The 21,510-nt window shown below is 40.0% G+C and overlaps 1 protein-coding gene across 1 annotated transcript in view; it reads left to right on the top strand.

Annotated features, from left to right (window-relative positions):
- CDC73 (cell division cycle 73) overlaps positions 1-21,510 on the top strand; it is a 135,219-nt gene that overhangs the window by 95,488 nt on the left and 18,221 nt on the right. Inside the window, exon 11 of the mRNA XM_063135010.1 lies at positions 15,398-15,455. Coding sequence (XP_062991080.1) covers positions 15,398-15,455 — 58 coding nt within the window. The remainder of the gene's footprint in view (positions 1-15,397; positions 15,456-21,510) is intronic.

The raw sequence follows: 21,510 nt of genomic DNA on the forward strand, positions 1-21,510 counted from the left end.
TGGAAGAAGATTCAGGTCCCTCGGAGGAATCGCAGGCCAGTCAGACTCTTCCTCTGCCTGTCTCTCCTGAGGCAGAGGCAGATCGACCATCCAGCCCCTGCGAAAGGAGGTGTAGGAAAAGGGCAGAACAGATAAAGTTTGCACCTGCAGAACCGGCAGGGAAAAAACGCTAAGCTTAAATAGGGGCTAGGTCAAAGAGTGGAAGAATGAGGCACAGCTGGGATCTGGGTGGGGGTCATACTGGCAGGGCTTGAAAAGGAAGAAGCTGAACACTGGCTTGGCCTGGCAAATACCTTTTGCTCCCCTAGTAGCCAGTGTATTTCCTCTCCTTGCCTCCTGACCATGACCTTGGATTCTTGACCTGGACTGGCTTGCTGTACGATTGACTCTTGCATTCAGGATGACTGACTTGGCTTTTGATGTGGACTGGACTTTGGCGCTCGCTTTGCTCTTGGCTCCGTGACATTAGCACCCCCTGCTTGACTTCTCGACCCAGACCGGTAGGACTGTGCTTCAGTACCTGTTGCCTTGGTTGTTGGTCGAAACCTCTGGATTCCACTTAAAGCACTGTGTTTCTCTCAATTGAACTTTGCAACAGCAACAGTTTTCTCCTGCATTCTTGGCCAGAGATTTATGGCTTGGTAATTGCTCAGAGCAATAAAAAGCACTAAGATAATGCCTCGGCTCGCTACTGGACTTTAAAGCTATACCACCCAATAGCTGAAGCTGTCTGGGTGAGTCGCAAGAGTTTCAACGAATACAAAGAATATGCAGGGAGTGTATTCATTTTACTACATGATTACTTCTTGCAGCATGATTAGAGTTCATACAAAAGAGAACTGAGATTGGCCACATCTCTCCACTGTGGGTACAGATGGTAGGTGGAAAATGTGCCGCTATGTAACATGAAGTGGAAACCTCAAAATCTTTACAAAACCTGGAAAACCAAAAATCTTCTTAGAAATTGGTATAGAACAACGTAAGTGCAATGAACTAGTAATTTAAATTTTTGGACAGCTGAGTACACTTGATAGATATTGAAGTCTGCATGGTGTGTTTGTGGTGTACTACTGTAAGTAAAACATGAGTGCCAAAAGTAAAACCTTCCTTTTCCTACTAGCTGTATTTATTCCACATCCCTAGCAGATTTTTAGAGGGTACTTCCAATTAAAATGAAATATTAAAAAAAATCCTGTACAGTTCTATCCCTGGCTAATCCTTTCAGTTCTTTGGCTTTCTCCTTGCTCTTTCTTTAGTCAGAAAGCAGTTTTCAACCTTTTCTATTTGACTGAAAGGTTGGACATAAGTACCAGATGGAGGAGCTACAAAAACGCTTTGCAAGGCATATCTCATATTTGCATTTTATAATTTCGGGGCTACAGATGTGTATGTTTTGTATTGACATACTTCATAAAAGTCTAAATTCATAAATGAGTGAAGAAGCATTTTTATAAGTACCAACGATTTCTGTTCATAGCCTGAAAGCTAATTTTAAGCTTTATTCATGTGCTCACTAAAAACAAGGGCTTAAGTGGACCTCATTTGGGAGGAGGCTCCAGAGGATTTGTTTTATGACAGAAGTCTCCACCAGTGTATTCCCAAGGACTTCTGGGACTCAGGGCCATGTTTTCTTTTTAGATCGTATGTTGGACTTGTGTCCTGGAATTTTATATTGCTTTGAATACTACTTTAGGGCAGATGATGTAAATAAGTGCATTCCCTACATTATGATGTTTCTTATCTGTGATAGAATCAACCTCGTGTGGTGCAGAGTGGTAAAGCAGCAGTTTCTGCAGCTGAAACTCTCACCACGGCCTGAGTTCGATCCCAGCGAAAGCTGGTTTCAGGCAGCCGGCTAAAGCAGCAGTTTCTGCAGCTGAAACTCTCCCCACGGCCTGAGTTCGATCCCAGCGAAAGCTGGTTTCAGGCAGCCGGCTCGGGTCGACTCAAGCCTTCCATCCTCCCAAGGTCAGTAAAATGAGTACCCAGTTAGCTGGGGAAAAGGTAATAACGGCCGGGGAAGGCAATGGCAAACCACCCTGCTATAAGGCCTGCCAAGAAAACGTCAGTGAAAGCTGGCGTCCCTCCAGGTGTCGGTAATGCTCAGTGCTTGCACGAGAGGTTCCTTTCCTTTCCTATCTGTGATGAGGAGATTGAAAGAGACAGACAGTGGGGGTATCAAAAGATGTGATGCATCATATGTACTGCCATCTAGGAAGTCAAACAAGTATATTGTTTCTTGACAAACAAAAAATACTGTGCATGTGTGCACACATAGGGAATCTTTTTAAGGATGCTATTTAGCACTTGTACATAATGAATTTTCTTTTGTATAATTTGAAGGTTTCCTGGCTTTTCAATTATGGGACATGTGTAAATTGTTTATTGTGTCTTAATAACTAATACTAACTTTAAAGATGATCATGAACTGTGATTATGCACATTCAACTGAGTTTACATCTTAAATTTATTTAATACGAATTTCTTCCTGCATAAAGCAAAACAAATTTATGTTCTTAGTATGCTGTGGTCTATAGGAATTCCATGCCCCTATTCAGGTTTTCTGTCACCTGATGTTTTAAATATTGTGTTGGTTTCTTGGAATAGATTGGGGATACTATTGGTACACTGCCTGCTTGAACTGGCAGAGGTGGTCTCAGATTTGCTGTTGAGCACTCCCAGGATGTTTGTGTTGGGGGACTTCAGAATCAATGTTGACTCTGTCTTGTCTGCAGAAACTCAGGACTTCATGACAACCAACATGTGATAGTCTAACATATGTATCAGGACTAGAGATGTAAAATTTCTGGAAATTTTGAAGCTCTGGGGAAACCCCATCCACCCCCATTTTTTTTTTTGGGGGGGGAAACATAATTTGGGGGAAGGAATTGAAAAATGAGCAAAACTTATTTTTTAAAGTACTTTTTACATATCTAATTTAATTGCTTTAGTACAGCCTTCCACGACCTGTTACCCTTGAGATTTTTTTACTTCAGCTCCTATCAGCTCCAGGCAGGATGGCCAATGGTCAGGAATGTTGGCCACTGTAGTCCAAAGCATCTGTAAGGCACCAGTTTGAGAAAGGCTGCTTTAGGAATGTAAAGCAGTCTTTATGTTGTATAACATGATTTGCTCATAAAATTAACATATTTGTTAAAAAGTGAACTGTTAGTAAATTTGCAATTATTGACTGCATAAACTGAACTTTTAAAATTTAATATAGCAATCATGTTTAATTTTATGAGCAAACCAAGTTATACATAACATATTTCAGATTCCTAGTTTGTCTGTCCAGAGGGAACTTCAGCAAGTATCCCTGAAACATCTGAATCATCCTAGAAGCCAGAAGAAGAAGAAAGAACTAGACCCACAAAATGCCACACACAGGACTCTATGGAACAAAACCCAAACAATCAAGAATGTACATTTTCTTCCGTTGGGAAATCGAGCATGACTTTGCTGTCTTATCTGTCTAAATGCTGTCTAAATGTCTTATCAGCAAAAGATACATTGGGTCAATAATTTTAATCAGAAATAGAAGAAATATCTATGCTGAGAATTTTACTGAGAGAATTAAAAAACATTTTCCCTCATGGTCTCATTATTTCCAGACATTTTGCTTCTCTAATATTTCTAGAAAATCTTATTACATAGGTTTTAGAAATCATTTGCGGCAGGGAGAGAGTAAAGGCTTGGTAACAATCTATAAACACCTTGTCTTAAATTCTAAAAGAAAATATTTCATAATCGAAAGCTGTTCAATTTATCTGATTTTTTGGTGGGGGTGGAAATCAAAATGGTCCTTAGAAAAAGCTGGAAAACATTTCCCCATTTTTTCCAGTTTTTTCCCGAGCCTTCACATCTCATTTCAGATTTGACTTTTTGCAGTTGTACAGAATGAAAAATAAAATTATCCTTCGTCAGCTTCACTGGTTCCCCGTAAATTTCTGGCCTAATTTATAGAATTGTTTTTAAACTTTAAAGCTCTAAACAGCTTGTAAGCAGTCTATCAGAAAGCTCAGAGGCCAATGAATTCCATATCACACCAGTGTGGTATAGTGGTTAGAATGTTGGACTGGTTCTCGGGAGATCCAGGTTCTAATCTGGATCATTGGCCATGAAATTCACTAGTTGTTAGGATAACTATGGGTTGTTTAACCCACGATTAATCTATAGTGTCTGGGTTTGGATGTCATGAAGCAACTTCTGATTGGCCCAATCATAGAATCATAGAATAGCAGAGTTGGAAGGGGCCTACAAGGCCATCGAGTCCAACCCCCTGCTCAATGCAGGAATCCACCCTAAAGCATCCCCGACAGATGCTTGTCCAGCTGCCTCTTGAAGGCCTCTAGTGTGGGAGAGCCCACAACCTCCCTAGGTAACTGATTCCATTGTCGCACTGCTCTAACAGTCAGGAAGTTTTTCCTGATGTCCAGCTGGAATCTGGCTTCCTTTAACTTGAGCCCGTTATTCCGTGTCTTGCACTCTGGGAGCATCGAGAAGAGATCCTGGCCCTCCTCTGTGTGACAATCTTTTAAGTATTTGAAGAGTGCTATCATGTCTCCCCTCAACCTTCTCTTCTCCAGGCTAAACATGCCCAGTTCCTTCAGTCTCTCTTCATAGGACATTGTTTCCAGACCCCTGATCATCCTGGTTGCCCTCCTCTGAACACACTCCAGCTTGTCTGCGTCCTTCTTGAATTGTGGAGCCCAGAACTGGACGCAATACTCTAGATGAGGCCTAACCAGGGCCGAATAGACAGGAACCAGTACCTCACGTGATTTGGAAGCTATACTTCTATTAATGCAGCCCAAAATAGCATTTGCCTTTCTTGCAGCCATATCGTACTGTTGGCTCATATTCAGCTTGCAATCTATAACAATTCCAAGATCCTTCTCGTTTGTAGTGTTGCTGAGCCAAGTATCCCCCATCTTGTAACTGTGCCTTTGGTTTCTATTTCCCAAATGTAGAACTTGGCATTTATCTCTAGTAAATTTCATCCTGTTGTTTTCAGCCCAGCACTCCAGCCTATCAAGATCACTTTGAAGTTTGTTTCTGTCTTCCAGGGTATTAGCTATCCCACCCAATTTGGTGTCATCTGCAAATTTGATCAGTGTTCCCTGCACCTCCTCGTCCAAATCATTAATAAAAATGTTGAAGAGCACTGGGCCCAGGACTAAGCCCTGCGGTACCCCACTCATTGCCTCTCCCCAGTTTGAGAAGGTTCCATTGATAAGTACTCTTTGAGTCCGATTCTGTAGACAACTGTGAATCCACCTAATATTCCATCTAGCCCACTTTTAGCTAGTTTGTTAATCAGACTGTCATGTGGTACTTTGTCAAAAGCTTTGCTGAAGTCAAGATATATGACGTCCACAGCGTTCCCACGGTCCACAAGGGAGGTTACCTTATCAAAAAATGAGATCAAATTTGTCTGACAGGACTTGTTCTTGACAAACCCATGTTGGCTTCTAGTGATCACCGCATTGATTTCTAGGTGTTTACAGATTGACTTCTTTATAATCTGCTCCAGAATTTTCCCAGGGATGGATGTCAGACTGACTGTTCTGTAGTTCCCAGGTTCCTCCTTTTTGCCCTTTTTGAAGATAGGGACAACGTTAGCCCTCCTCCAGTCGTCCGGCACCTCACCCGTCTTCCATGATTTTGCAAAGATAATAGACAAAGGTTCTGAGAGTTCTTCCGCTAGCTCTTTCATTACTCTAGGATGCAGTTCATCGGGCCCTGGAGATTTAAACTCATTCAAGGAAATTAGGTGTTCTTTGACCATTTGTTTATCAATCTCAAACTGTAATCCTGCCCCCTCAACTTCTGCTTCACTTTTTCCAGGGGGGTCATAGACCTGCTTTTGAGAGAAGACTGAGGCAAAGTAGGAATTGAGCACTTCAGCCTTTTCTTTGTCATCTATTATCAATTTGCCATCCTCATTAAGCAGTTGAACCACCATTTCTTTCCTCTGTCTTTTACTACTTACATATCTGAAGAAAGCCTTTTTATTGCTTTTAGCATCCCTCGCTAATCTCAGCTCATTCTGAGCTTTAGCCTTCCTGACGCCATTTCGGCACTTCTGCACCACTTGTCTGTACTCTTCTTTTGTAGCCTGGCCTTCTTTCCACTTCCTATATGTATCCCTTTTTGTTTTCAGGTCATCTCTTAGCTTTTTGTGGAGCCACATTGGTTTCCTCTGTTGTCTTCTATCTTTTCTCCTTGTTGGAATTGTTTGTAACTGTGCCTTTAAAATTTCCTTTTTTAAAAATTCCCACCCATCCTGCACTCCTTTTCTCATTAGGCTCATTTGCCACGGGACCTTACTTATCATAGTTCTGAGTTTATTAAAATCAGCTTTCCTAAAATCCAGAGTACGTGTATGGCTACGCTCGACTTTTGTCTCCTTCATAATCAAGAATTCAAGTATGATGTGGTCACTTTCCCCCAGAGTTCCCGTAACTGCCACTTTATCCACTAAGTCATCCCTATTGGTCAATATCAAGTCAAGGATTGCCGATCCTCTAGTTCCTTCCTCCACTTTCTGTAGGAGAAAGTTATCACCCACACATGTCAGGAATTTCTTGGAAGGGCCACTTTTGGCAGTATTGGTCTCCCAACAGATATCAGGGTAATTGAAGTCCCCCATCACTACTACATCACACTTCCTTGAAACACTGGCAATTTGTTTCTCAAAAGTTTCATCCTCGTCTTCTCCTTGATTGGGTGGTCGGTAGTAGACTCCGATTATCATGTTCTTTTTATTCCTTGCCCCATTTATTTTAATCCAGATGCTCTCGATGGGGCTCCCAGTCTGATCCGCCTGTATTTCTGTGCAGGGATAGGTATTTTTAACATATAGTGCAACTCCACCTCCCTTTCTATTTCTTCTGTTCTTTTTGAACAAGTTATATCCTTCAATTGCTATATTCCAGTCATGGGAGTTATCCCACCAAGTTTCAGTTATACCTATCAAGTCGTATTTGCCTTCATGTAATAAGAGTTCAAGTTCATTCTGTTTGTTTCCCATGCTCTGGGCATTAGTATATAGACATTGAAGACCATGTGTTACATATGCAAAATGGTGGAACATACCCACCATGCACCAATGCAAATTGTGGGTTAGTTAACACAAGATTTGCCACATTACTTGTGAATGGGGCCACTGAATTTCACCCTAATCTAAGTGACAGGGTTGTCATGAAGATGAAATGGAGAGAAGGACATGTATAAGCCACCTTGCAAGAGAAAAAAAAAGGGCAGGATATAAATGTAATAATAAGTATATAAATCATCAGACTTCCCCAGCAGTTATTGTGGGGAGTCTGTTGACATTTATTTATTTATTTATTTATTTATTTATTTATTTATTTCGTTTTTATACCACCCAATAGCCAAAGCTCTCTGGGCAGTTCACACAAACTAAAAACCATTCAAAATATAAAACAAACAGTATAAAACATGATATAAAATACAATATAAAAACACAACGAGGATAAAATCAGCAGCAGTGCAGAAATACAATTTTAAAATACAAATTTAAAACAGCAAAGTTAAAATTAAATTTATAAATTGTTAAAATACTGAGAGAATAAAAAGGTCTTCACCTGGAATAAAAAGGTCTTCAGACGCTAATCCACACTCAGTGGTTGAGAGTTGGTTGTTTTGAACTGTGGGTTGTTTGTTAAACCATGGATTAGTATGTTATCTGAATGCAGCACGTTTTCCTCAGGGTGAGTAATCGTGTTGTCTGAAGACAGCCAGGGTGGCTTGTTAACCATGTACTGTGGCTTCTTGGAACATTCAAGGTGGTTAACAACAATCTATGGTTTCTCAAGGTGGCTTGTTTGAGAAAATAAGCCACAGTGCATGGTTAATAAGCCACCCTGGCTGTGGTCAGACAACATGAAAACCCAGAGTTCAACAAACAACCCATGGTTCAAAATAACCCGCATTCAAGCCACTGAGTGTGGGTTAACGTCTTGTGTGGATAGCGTTGATCTCCCACTCAGCATAACACTTGCAGCTCATTGGTATTCATCTGAGCTGAGGGCAATGAAGCAAATAGGCTAGAACACAGGTAGAGGATAACCTGTAATGAGTCTGATCAAACACAAGTTAGCACTCATTAGTGAGTCTATTATTATTATTATTATTATTATTATTATTATTATTATTATTTATTTATATAGCACCATCAATGTACATGGTGCTGTACAGAGTAAAACAGTAAATAGCAAGACCCTGCCGCATAGGCTTACAATCTAATAAAATCATAGTAAAACAATAAGGAGGGGAAGAGAATGCAAACAGGTACAGGGAAGGGTAAGCAGGCACAGGGTAGGGAAAAACTAACAGTAGAAAGTAACAGTAGAAGTCTGCACAACATCAAGTTTTGATGTTGTCTACTCAGTCTACTCAAGTCTACTCAGGAGCTTGATATTTTCTCCACTGCCATTGCAGGGAGGAGAAGTCTGTCTGGGTCCAGGAGTTAGTAAATACCTTTGAAGCTACTTCAAAGGAGGCAGACCGCTCCTAAAGAATCCTAGCTGGACCCTGAAAACAACTATAGGCCAGTAGCAAATATTCTCCTGTTTTAATTTGTAATCTTTTAATTGTTCTTATTTTATTGTTTTATTGTTCTTATTTTATTTTATTTTAAGTTGTTGTACATTACTTCAGTGTCTTTTTAGCAGATAAGGCAGTATATAAAAGTTAATAAATAATCTTCCTTCCTTGCGCAAAGTGCTTGAGATAGTGTGATTTACACTCATTTTCTAGATCAGTTTCATTTGGGCTTTAGGTATGGGTTTGTAACTGAATCTGCCTTGTATTTGCATTTGAAGGGGATGCCCACAATTACACAAATGATGCCTGTAAAATAATGTCATTGGTAATAATATCTGTCTAGTCTTTGCAGCAATAGCTTTTTTGGGGAAGATATATTCGATGAATTGGATATGCTTGATGGGTCCTTTACTATAAAGCTGTAACTCTGCAAATTTATTCACAAGGATACCTATTTCATCTGGGCACTATGAGATAACATCACCTGGGTGATTTGCAAACATCCATGTGCATATAATATATACCTGCAATGCATAGCTGGTGACTAGAAATGCATTTTTAAATGCATTTTTAAGGCAATTTAAAACATCGTTGTCCAAGAACTAGAGAGTAAAAGGTTGATTGGCTCCCCCACTCCCCAACCCAAGGGTGGATTGCTCCCGTGGTTAACAAACCACCCTGAAACAGCCCATGTCAACCTTGGTGGCAACTCACCCTCGCTGGGTTTGGACGATGTAGTAAACTGTGCCAGCGAGGGTAATTAAGCAGTTATTCTTAGCTGGCGATCATGTGAACTGGAACACTCCTTTTATCTTGTTCAAAGTAAGTTGTTGATGTGATATGTCTGATCAGGTATAGTGGCTGTACCCTTTTACTATGTAGATTGATTGGGCAAGGGGCTTCAGGTTTTTTTTAATACCTTACCTATGGATAACTGTTCTATATGGACCAGGAGGAGATTTGTACAGTGGTTTTGCTCTGCTTCAGCAGAGACATAATCAGTGGTTGCTAATATTTAAAAGGCCAAATAAACCAAACTGAGAAAGGCACACATGACACAAAATTATGCTTTGTCAGCTGCTTTAGTTCATTTCTGGGCCCATTTTAAAGTGCTGGTTTTAACCTTTTAACACTGTAAACAACTGGTAACCAGCTTACCTGAAATATGACCTTCTCCTATATGTACCTACACGAATGCTGCCACTGAATGATGTGAAAGGGTCTTTCGGTAGCGGCTTTTCAGTTGTGAAACAATCTTTCCAGAGAGATTTCCTTGGCACCATTCCTGTGGTCTTTTCAGCACCAAGTTAAGGCATTTCTGTTCCCTCAGGCCTTTTAAATCAGCCATGTCGTCTGGGCCTCTCCATTTTAAAATCTGTGTGTTTAACTTTGGGGTGCTGTGAGTTTGTTTTGTTGATATATGTTACTTTTTGAAGATTTTACGGTTTTATGTTCTATTTTGAATTTAAATTGTTTTAATTGTAAGTCATACAAAGAATTTTGTATGCTGTCTCATAAAATAAAAGTCATAAATAAATAAATAAATAAATAAGAATGAAATATCCAAACCATGCTCACAGTTTAGAAATCTAATAGGAATTTTGATAAATGTAACTTCTGGCATGCCCATCAAGTAGTTTATAGCAGAATAGAATGCATTAAAAAGCAAATAAAGTATTCTATGGAATATAAATATTTTTTGTGAACTGCCCAGAGAGCTTCGGCTATTGGGCCGTATAAAAACACAATAAATAAATAAAGCAACATAATACGTACAGAAACCTCTAACCTGCTGTGGCTTGTGACCCCCCGCCATACACCCCCACCCCTTCCACAATCTGTTGGTATCAATTTTATAGAAAAACACAATATTTATGCAATGTTGCTTAATGTTCTGTCAGTGCAGATGACTTAATATCAACAAATTATGTAACTTAGAAAATAAATTTTACCTGAAATTTAAGAGTTTCTCAATTGATCAAGCTTGTTAAATATTCTGACTTTAGGGAAGAGTCTGCCAGATGCTTGTTGAATCTTGACAATACTTACGTTGAGCTCTATAAATGAAAATTGCTAGAGCGGTTGTCCACTGCTCTGTTGCTGTCACAGACTGCACTGCCTTGTGTGATCTTTTTTCCAGGTGGCAAGCCATACTGTTCTTCTATATTTCCCCTAGCTAAAGAGAGAGTGCATATCCACTCCCCACTTCCCCCGTGCAAGACATTCCTTCATTTTTCATAACATGACCAGTCAACGCTTGATAAATCACCACTGAATAAGTAACCACATGATCTTACAATCACCTAAAGATGAACATGTATATGTGAACCAGGCCTCTGTATCTTTTCTAGGACAACCACAAAAATACCTTTGCACAAGTCTTCAAATCCTGGCCACTGTTTCACTACCCCAGATTCACAAAACCTTTGAAAATATGATATGCAGTCTGTTAGAGCCTTTAAAAAACAACAACGCACAAGCTATTCAAAAACAGATGTTATAAAACAGCACACTGTTCAGAACAACAATTTATGGTAGTCTCTTGGTGCACATATGCGCTACAGTAAATACATGGTCTTTGGGAACAGTCCACTACATATGTTATTTATTTATTTTTAGTTCTCAGTGGATGTGATTCCAACGTGTATGTCTTGTAGAGTATTGTTTCCCATGCAGGGCTATGCTTTTTCAGCTCTTTCTTATTTGTGTTGTACCCCGCCTCGATCCAGAGGGAAAGGCGGGTAACAAATTTTTGATGATGATGATGATGTATCTCAGCCGTCCAGCTCGTGTCTGCTGTGAAGCTGAATATCCTCTATTTTATTCAGTCACATATATTACAGGGAAAAGAGAATGGAAAGATAACAACTTGTAGTATCTATTTCTTCTTGAAATTTTAGATATTTTGCAAAATGACCCCATGGTGTTGGTTGATTGAGGCAGCAGATGCTGGGGGTGAGGATCAGCAACAAGGGGTTGGTGGACAGGGCCTCATCTCCTGCCCTGGGCTTTCTCCTGTGTGCCTCCTTCAAGAGTGATGAAGGATGCTATCTCATTGCCAGAGTTGAAATAAGATTCAACTGCTACTCTGATAGGCTTGTGGAATTGGAGGGTGTGGGTTGCTCATCGTTGCTTCATCTCCAGGAGCAGAATGTATTTGACCAGCTCTGAGGGTTTTATAAGTCTAAATCACCTTGCATCCAGAAGCTAATACAAAGCCAATGCAGGGAGTTGACACACTTGGCATCTACCCTGCCCCCCCACCCCAAGGCATTACAAAAACTTTCACAAACAGTAGAGCAACTCAGTATTCATACTTTACAATACTAGTCTAGCCATGAGGCTATAAAGACATGAATGGCGGTTGTCAACTCACTTCAGATTTGTATTTATTAGATAACTTCCATAGTCCAACTCTGGATATATTCACAAACTCATTCCCTTCCAAAATCATACTCTGGTATGTTACCATATTTCTTCGATTCTAAGACACACTTTTCCCCCCATATAAACCTTTCTAAAAATGGGGGGGCGTCTTAGAATCACAGGTGTGTCTTAGGTTTTTTTTTTTTCTGTTGGTACTGAAATTAGTGTGCGTCTTACAATCGATGGTGTCTTACAATCGAAGAAATACCGTATTTCGAGAAAAGTGGTGGTGATAGCGAGGTGATCATAATTGTGTTTCACTGTGGCCTATTCATTTCCCCTTGCTAATAAAAATCAAGACAATATTACATATCCTGTTTGGCCATTAATCTAGATGAACAGTGGTAAAAATATCTTTTCTGTAGAGCAGGGATGGGGACGCTGCAGCCTGATAGGGATCACTTCTTACCCCAGCAATTGAGTGCTGAGACCACAGGGGAAAGCACTTACCTCTGATCAGCTGCTGATTGGAGATAAGAGCTTTTCCCTCTGTGGCAAAGGGGACAACCTTTGCCACAGAGGGAAAAGCTCTTATCTCCAATCAGCAGCTGATCAGAGGTAAGTGCTTTCCCCTGTGGTCTCAGCACTCAATTGCTGGTTGGAAATAAGAGCTTTCCTCCATGGAGCAGAGGAGGCCCGGGGCCTGGGGAGGAAGCTTCTGAGAGATTTGGTCCTGCTTCCATCTGAGCCATATTCTGTAGAGGCTTGCCTTGCTTACTTGTGAGAAACATGCTGCTCATGCTTGCCTCTGAGCAATTTGAAAGTGCTGCTCAGTGATTCAGTCCTACTTATTGTGAGTAGACAGGCTGATCATGCTTCCTTCTGAGTAGATGTGCTTCCTACTACAAATGGGTAGCAATGGAATTGCAGGGGATGGATTTTTCAGTCCTGCCCATCTTACGTATGGTTCTATCCACTTTTGCCTTTCGTCCTAGAATGCGGCCCCTGAGAGCTTCTCCTAATTGGAGCCCTCTGTTCCACCCCTGCTGTAGAGCATAGACAATGTGTAGTTGAAGTAATCATAGATCACTCTAGCATTGCAGCTTTGTATGCAAAATGTTATTTTATGACTGGCAGATTACAGATATTTGGGAATAAATCCTTAGCTTTAAAGGGGCTTAAATCCTTCGTGATACCACTGTGAAGGGAAAGGAGACTGGATGTGTTCTGCCTGTTGGAGAACCTGATGGTTGTATGCCAAATAATGATTGCTCACCATATGTGCTTAATCAGGCATATTTTATTAAAATTTTGCATGGAGATATTTTACTAAATTCTAGCCTTTAAATGCGGGACAAAAGAGAGATGGTTTATGTGTATGTTTAACTCAAGGGGATTGTTTCAAAGAGCCATACAAAATTATAATTGTCATGAGAGATCATTTAATTCAGATTTCATAAAGCAATACTTGTAAAAAAAGATTCTGATTCAGTCAAGGATGCAATCTACTAGATGTTGCTGCTGTTAAGTTGTTATGTTCTGTTTAGAAGGACTTGCCCTCCGTTCCTACTTCCGTGCAGGCTATATTAAAATGAATAGATGTTGTTCAGCGGCAGCAGACTATGTGGTATTATCACTAGTAAGTTAAATCTGCTTATAAATGTGAAGTTAAATAAGCAGTTAGCTCATCCCTCTATGAGTTGTTGGCTTTTAGTCCAAAGGAGGTGATCAAAAAACAACAATCCAGAGTATGGGTTGAGTGTGGGTTGTTGTTGAATCGTGGCTTGCCTTTATGAGCAAACCCTGCATGTTTAGGTTTGCACGTAAAGACAACCCACGATTCAACTCTCAGTTGTTAACCACAAACAGCCCAGGAAGAAAACCTATGGCTTGTTGTGAAGTCTGGGTTGTCTGTGGTTAACAGCCCAGAGTTAAGCCATGGTGGAGGGTTCTCACATAATGAAAAACTACAATTCAACAACACACAATTCAATGACAATCCCATACTCCGCCGATTCTCTGGGTTGTATGAATCAGATCATTCCTTTGAATGCGCACACACAAATTGGGTTAAAGAAATAAACAAGCAAGATCATATTTTGAATCAAAGTCACTTACCAACAATTGGAGAGTGGGAGATCTGGTGATATTGGAGGATTTGGGTAGAAAGAAATCACGCATCTGGGTGTGTATGGAAGGGACTGTTCCCGATTGCTGCAAATGTCTTCCCGATGCTTTCGTTTAAAGCTTTAGTTTGAGTGTCTTTGTGGCAGACAGGAAAGGTAAGAAAGTTATGTCATAATGAAGAAACATTTCACAGCTACTAAATTGCAAAACTACAGAAATAAGTGCCCATCCGGAAACAGTCGATGATATTATTTTCTTCCTTGAAGGAACGAGGTGGGGGAGAGAAAACTGTTTAACTCTTTATTTGGGAAATAAGATGGTTGAGCGCAACTTTCCCCTGTGTAGTCAACATGAGAGAACCAAAAGGGCCCTTTACTTGTTGCCTAATAGGGATCTGTGAGGAAGGGAGAGAGAAGACAGAATATGACTACCAGTTCTCATGCCTCTGCCTCCCTCCCCTCCCTATTACTGTTAGTACACTTTGCCCTTCCCTCTTGGAGTTTATACAGAAAGGGGGCCAGAGAGATGTAGGGCCCTATCCATCGGAGTTGCAGTCTTCCTGTGTGGAGGTTATACAGTGGTGGTATGCTGTGATTGGGTGCTGAGTTACACCATATCCTGTGATCTGTCGTGGCAACGTGGGTGGGAACGGCCATTCTCCGCCACCCCTCCCCCCCTGAAGTCAGTGGGAGGGAAATTCTTTGTGCAAGGTCTGGGCCTGGTGTGAAGTTGTGCCATTGGTGAGCATGATCATGGATTGAGGGGATATAGGAGTTAAGATAACTGTGCTCCTCCCCTGTGCTACCCACCATTTTAACCATTCCAGTGGCATATCTTCACCAGTAAAATGTTCTACCAGCATATCGGCGAAGTTCTTCTGGCATATCTGTCATGGCAACAGTGTATCTGGCATTCTGCCACTATAAATGGAACTCCTACCAAATACTATAGTCCCTCAGCCAACACTACTTCTTGTTGTTTTCTTCATTGTGTTGTTGTTGTTTTCTTCATATAGTCCACAAGTATCTGGCATAGGGTATGTGTGAATCAGTAGACTAATAAACCGTTTCCTAATAATTTTTGTAGACTTTTTGCAAGGTGTGGTTTTAGAATGATTTCTTTGTAAACCGTTTTTTGCCAGCTTATTGCAGTTGAAACTCAGATCCATGGAGGGATAGATTTATGTAATGTTGATATTGTCCGTCTTCAGTTAAAAAGAGTCCAAATAGATTTGATTTAATTGTTGTCAAGCTGTTGCCATGTAATATGCATTTGCATGTTTATATATACATGAATAAGATGATATATTAAAGGCTATCTCTTCTTTCTGTAGGAAGGAGCTTCAGCACGGAAAACTCAGACCCCAGCCGCACAGCCTGTGACAAGGCCAGGTATAAGCAATGTTTTAATAATTATTTTACATGTATTATTGTATGGACCACAGGCTTACAGTAACTTCTTTTAAGCATTATGTTGAAAATGCACAGCTAGGCTTCAAATTTACACTAACATGCATCAGTTGTGGAAACTAATTTGGTCCTAGCCATTAAATTATTAGTCAGTCTTATCTAAAACCAAATGAGTGCAGCTAAACTGCTGATTGAATCATGATAGCTTGATATAATGATTGTTGGGGTGCATATATTCTGTAAACTTCAGATACTTTAATAGTCATTTCCTCATCACAGCGAACCTTGGGACCTGCAATTTTCCAAGTGGGGCTAGGGATCTCTTGAAAGATCTCAGTACCCTTGTCAAACTATAAGAAAAAGCATTTTGAGGAGAACTATAACAGTTCAGGTAACCCAGGTTTATAGTGTTGACATGCCCTGAGCTAGACTTAGTAGTTCTTACTGGGCATCCCTTATTAGTATTATCAGTTCCGATAGCTGCTGTTAAAACCCCAGTTATCAAGAAATAATGAATATGTGCGGATCTTTAACACCCACTATCTCCTGAACTGATAAGCCTAAGAACAGGTGCCCTGCATGTACTGTTGGGCCATGCGAAGGTTTCCAGTGCTGACTGGTGACCAAATCTGGCTCAGGGCATATCAACAAGTTGGGGGAAACTGTAATGCTGTTAAGTAGGTACTAAATAACATAGAGAATTTTGGAAAAAGTAAAATGTGGGAATTCTCGCAGGAAGAAACATTAACAATCTCAGATATGCAGATGACACCACTTTGATGGCTGAAAGCGAGGTGGAGCTGAGGAGCCTTATGATGAAGGTGAAAGAAGAAAGTGCAAAAGCTGGGTTGCAGTTAAACCTCAAAAAAACCAAGATTATGGCAACCAGCTTGATTGATAACTGGCAGATAGAGGGAGAAAACGTGGAGGCAGTGACAGACTTTGTATTTCTGGGCGCAAAGATTACTGCAGACGCTGACTGCAGCCAGGAAATCAGAAGACATTTACTTCTTGGGAGGAGAGCAATGACAAATCTTGATAAAATAGTTAAGAGCAGAGACACCACACTGACAACAAAGGTCCGCATAGTTAAAGCAATGGTATTCCCCGTAGTAACCTATGGCTGTGAGAGCTGGGCCATAAGGAAAGCTGAGCGAAGGAAGATAGATGCTTTTGAACTGTGGTGTTGGAGGAAAATTCTGAGAGTGCCTTGGACTGCAAGAAGATCAAACCAGTCCATACTCCAGGAAATAAAGCCAGACTGCTCACTTGAGGGAATGGTATTAAAGGCAAAACTGAAGTACTTTGGCCACATAATGAGAAGACAGGATACCCTGGAGAAGAGGCTGATGCTAGGGGAAGTGGAAGGCAAAAGGAAGAGGGGCCGACCAAGGTCAAGATGGATGGATGATATTCTGGAGGTGACAGACTTGACCTTGGGGGAGCTAGGGGTGGCGACGGCCGACAGAAAGCTCTGGCGTGGGCTGGTCCATGAAGTCATGAAGAGTCGGAAGCGACTGAACGAATAAACAACAACAATCTTATTTGGCACTAACGTAAATTACATTGCACTAACGTACACTACCTCTAATGCAAGAGAAAGAGTGTTTCCTGACACATGTTTTTCCAGAAAAACCAGCACACCAGCAAATATTATTGGTATCATCCTAGAAGCAGCTTAAGCTAGCACAGTGTAGCTTACGTTAGCGCTCATGCCATATATGAAATAAATCATAAATTACTATGTGTGATTTTAAGGCAGCTTTAAAGACTAGCCTTTTCCGGGAGGCCTATCCAGATCAATGTTAAATCATGATTTTTTAAGATGTATTGATTCCTGTTCTAATGTTGTTCCCCGCCTCGATCCAAAGGGAGAGGCGGGTAAGAAATAAATTGATTATTATTATTATTATTATTATTATTATTATTATTATTATATAGGATACCTAAAGGAGTTAGACTAATTTGAATAGTATCTTGATCACATGAACTCGTGGTGCCTTCCTAATGAAAATACACCCTTCCCTTGACCATTGCTAAAGAGTTTTATTCCATATATTTTTATGGAGTGCAAAAAGAGTTGCTTTTTGCTATAAAATAAGTATTCTCTAAAAAGAGATCTTTTGCTGGAATGTTAATGTATTTAGAGTGGCAAGGTATTGGGATTCTTTACTGGTTCTGTTATCTTTGTAGTTGTGTGCCTGTGCTTAGAAAGGTCATGCTGCCTGTCATATTTATCTCACTAGGGCTGTTGAGAATAAGAATGTATTTGGAACTGACAGGCAATGATATGAAAAGGGTAGAAATAGCAAGAGCAGAAATACATCTGGATAAATCGTCGCACATAGGGTCACACTGCCAGATGCGATTTCACACGCATTAACTGAAAGGCCTGTACAGGCCTTCATCAGTATAAAGGCTGGCCTATATCATGAATGACCTTCCATATTGCATGGTACAAAGAAATAAGCAAAGTATCATAAAGCATCTGGAGAAAGAATTCCCCCAGGATTTCACTAGAAAAATGGTTTAATTTCTTCAGTAGTATTTATTTTTACAGCACCATCAGTGATCATGTCATGTTAACAGAGTTTCATAGGCAATGTACAGTTTGCAGTCAGTGTGGATGTGATACTGAAACTAGTTGGTAAAATAATTACTTACAATCTTTCTCTTAAAATATGATGGATTTGGTCAATGGTGATTTTTTTTACATTTGTTATGTAATAAGAACATGTGTTATTGGGTGGATTAAAAATATAACAATAAATGAGGGTGCTGCTCTCATGCTCCCAAAGTCCTCACGAACTTCAGGAATACGCTGGGCTTGGCAATTGCCTGTCCCAACTGCTCACCTCCTTCCAGTGGCAGTACTGTAATTTGAAGAAGATTTCAACAGCCCTCAGTCAAGAATAGTTAAACTAGTGGCATCAACTGTGCAGCACCCTACAGTGCTAGGAAGTTGTGCATTGACCTCTATGTTGTTGGTGCTATATATAAAAATAAATAATAATAATAATAATAATAATAGCAGCAGCAAAAGCAAAAAAAGTTACATGTAGGATGTTTAGCTTTTGAACTTTCATTTGCTTCCTTGAAGTACAACGTTGCACAACATTTGAGTTAGAAATATGTGAAATCATTTGCCTCAGCTGTGGTTATACTGTTTGCCAATTGTGTATAGGGGTTGAATACAAACTGGTAGTACCAAATCAAAACAAAATAATCTTCACAACTAATTACAACTTCTTTCTAAGCTGAAGGAAAGTGCCCATGATCAGCATGGGAAGCTAATTCTTAAAAAAAACCCAGGTAGGCTCTCTAGTTAAAATGGTGTAGTTTCTGTCTTTTATTATTGCCATTGGCTTGGATCCAGTGACACCAGCAAAAGGGGATTGGAGGAAAGGGACTCCCCCTCCAAAAAGCATCTTCTGAGGATTGGAATACCCTCCTGAATAGGGTGGGCAGTGGCACAAGGGGCTGACAGTGAGGGAGCAGAGATCCCTTTCATGATGGAGACTTTTGGGGGTGGAAGGAGCGGAAAAGTCTGTCTCTGGATCCAAGCCTGGATCAAGTAAAGATAATTAATATGCCTACACATTTTGTGTCCTCATCCATTCAGGCTTAATGCCTGAATAGGGCTATCCTTGACTGTTTTGCCATAAACATGTGGTCTAATGAGATAAGTCAGTAAAGGGAATTAGTTGTGCATAGTATTCCTTTATGCTCCTCAAGCCCTTCAAATTTCCTTTTAATATTAAGTTAAAGGAATTGTTCATTAAATATGGTTCTTAGGATATCTTTGATAAGAGAAAGTGAAGCTGAACAACAATTAGTGCTGTTGTATCTAGTTCAGGCCTAGTAGGATCCCTAGTAGGGAGTAATGAATTTGCTCCCAGTGAACATGCAATAGTGGTACTCCACTTTCTCACATGCATACTCTCACACTCACAAACTTCTCCCAGGGCAAGTGTAGATGTACTCCCTTAACCTCACTAAGGGTTTGGGAACAGAGTGTGGAATCTTGCGTGCCCTTCAGAAATCTTCCCACAAATTGTCCTCCCCAAATTTCACCATCATTAATTGTGGTTTGTTCCTAATCAGAACTTGTAACCCAACTTCAAGCTCTGTTCTTCAACTCCCATGTTAGAAGAAAGCCCAGGTTTGTGGGAACAGTGGATGATGTTGGTGCAGACAAAACAGTGAACTATGGACGTGATAAAGGAAATTGTAGGAGAGAGTTGTGATCTTATAATTTGTTTCTGACGATGGATAGCATTATGTCCGCACAAGTCCCCAGTCAGTAGTGTGAACGGCACTGCTTTTTGCAGTAACGAAGCACTACACCAATCCTAAAAGTCTGCCACAGAATCCCCGATAATGACCACGTCTTGCCTTCTGTGTGGCACTACTAATGCCAAAAGCAACATACGAGTTCTGGGATTATCCTATGGTCTTGCTGCTATTTACATTGTTTCAGGAATAGTATATAAGCTCTGAGGAGCACTCAGACTGCTCTTGAGATATTGCAGGGGATTCTGGGGCAAAAGGGGGAAAATGACTGTTTTCTGAATAAATGGTCCTTTATTTTAAGAGGTTTCTTCTGTAATTGCTATTACTTCTCTAACTTTTTATCTACCGCTAGAATTAGGCTGTCTTGAAGAATCCATGCCTGGCAATAATGTGTTGAGCAATTGTTAATATTGGCTTAATGTTGTAAAAATAATTTTTCAACACCAGTATGTAAATTCAACTTGCAGCAGTTCCTCAACATAGTGCTACATTGTGGAAGCCTTGTGCTACATTGTGGCAGCTCACAATAATTAGAACTCTGAAATACAGCATGATAAAACATAATCTAAAACTATTAAAGTTTAAAACAACTAGCAGTAAGGTAAAAATTATAAACCCAACAGCACATTTAAAAACAGAACTGAAGGACTAAAAAGCTTGGGAAAATAAGGTCTTCACCTGGCACCAAAAAGACCATAATGTATGTACCAGATGAGACACTCTGGTGATGGCTTCAGCTATGGGGCATTATACAATAATAATAATATTGTATATGGGGCCGTATATAATAATAATAATAATAATAATAATAATAATAATAATAATTTTGTTCATGTTGGTTTAACTGTGCTCTCCTTTTGGTGATGTGCATAAAAAAATTACCAGTTTATTGCTCTGTGTAAAAGCTTTTAAAGCCTAGTCCTAAGCATATTTATTCAGAAGTTATTCCAACTAAATTATGAATGAGACATTTCCTGGTTTCAAGAATAGTTTATTACTATCCACTTGAAAATACTGAATAATACTGTCCTCTTATTGAATGTAGTGACATGCATGATTTTTTTCTATAGATTCAGTTACTCCAGTAGGAACTTGTTCACATATTCTAGATTCTTACTTGAACAAGTTACTAACCTCATGCTCTTAACTGGCTCAGTGTGGGTTTCCATCATATAATATAATAGGCAGCTTTGTGCCTCTGCTTTGGGTCGTATTGAGCTCTAGACAGGCAGCATGGATGGCTGCTGGTGCTGGCCTCTTCTGGCAAGGAGAGACTAAGCTGAGGGTAAGTACCTGCAGTCAGATTCCAACTGGGCATTGCAGAAAAAGGGATAGCTTGCTTCAGGTTGCCTTTGGTGGGAGAAGAGGTCTTTCTTACACACCCCTGGGAGCGCAAGCTTTTCAGACAAGAATGTCTGAAAATTTATACTGTTGTTTTATACTTTGAATGTTTTTAATTTTTGTGAACCGCCCAGAGAGCTCCGGCTATTGGGCGGTATAGAAATGTAATAAATAAATAAAATAATAAATAAATAAATAAATAAATGTGGGGATAAGGGCTTCATGTAATCTGTTATAATAAGTATGCTGCTATTTACACGCACTTACGAGTAGGAAACCTTAATTATCCAGGACCTTTTCTACATGTGCTCATTTTGGGTAATGCACTGGCCATGTAAACAAATTTGCATTAATAATACATAGCACTTTCAATTATGCAAAATACTTCACATCCACAATGTTC

This window comes from Elgaria multicarinata, chromosome 1 (genome assembly GCF_023053635.1).
Source record: "Elgaria multicarinata webbii isolate HBS135686 ecotype San Diego chromosome 1, rElgMul1.1.pri, whole genome shotgun sequence".
Taxonomy (NCBI): domain Eukaryota; kingdom Metazoa; phylum Chordata; class Lepidosauria; order Squamata; family Anguidae; genus Elgaria; species Elgaria multicarinata.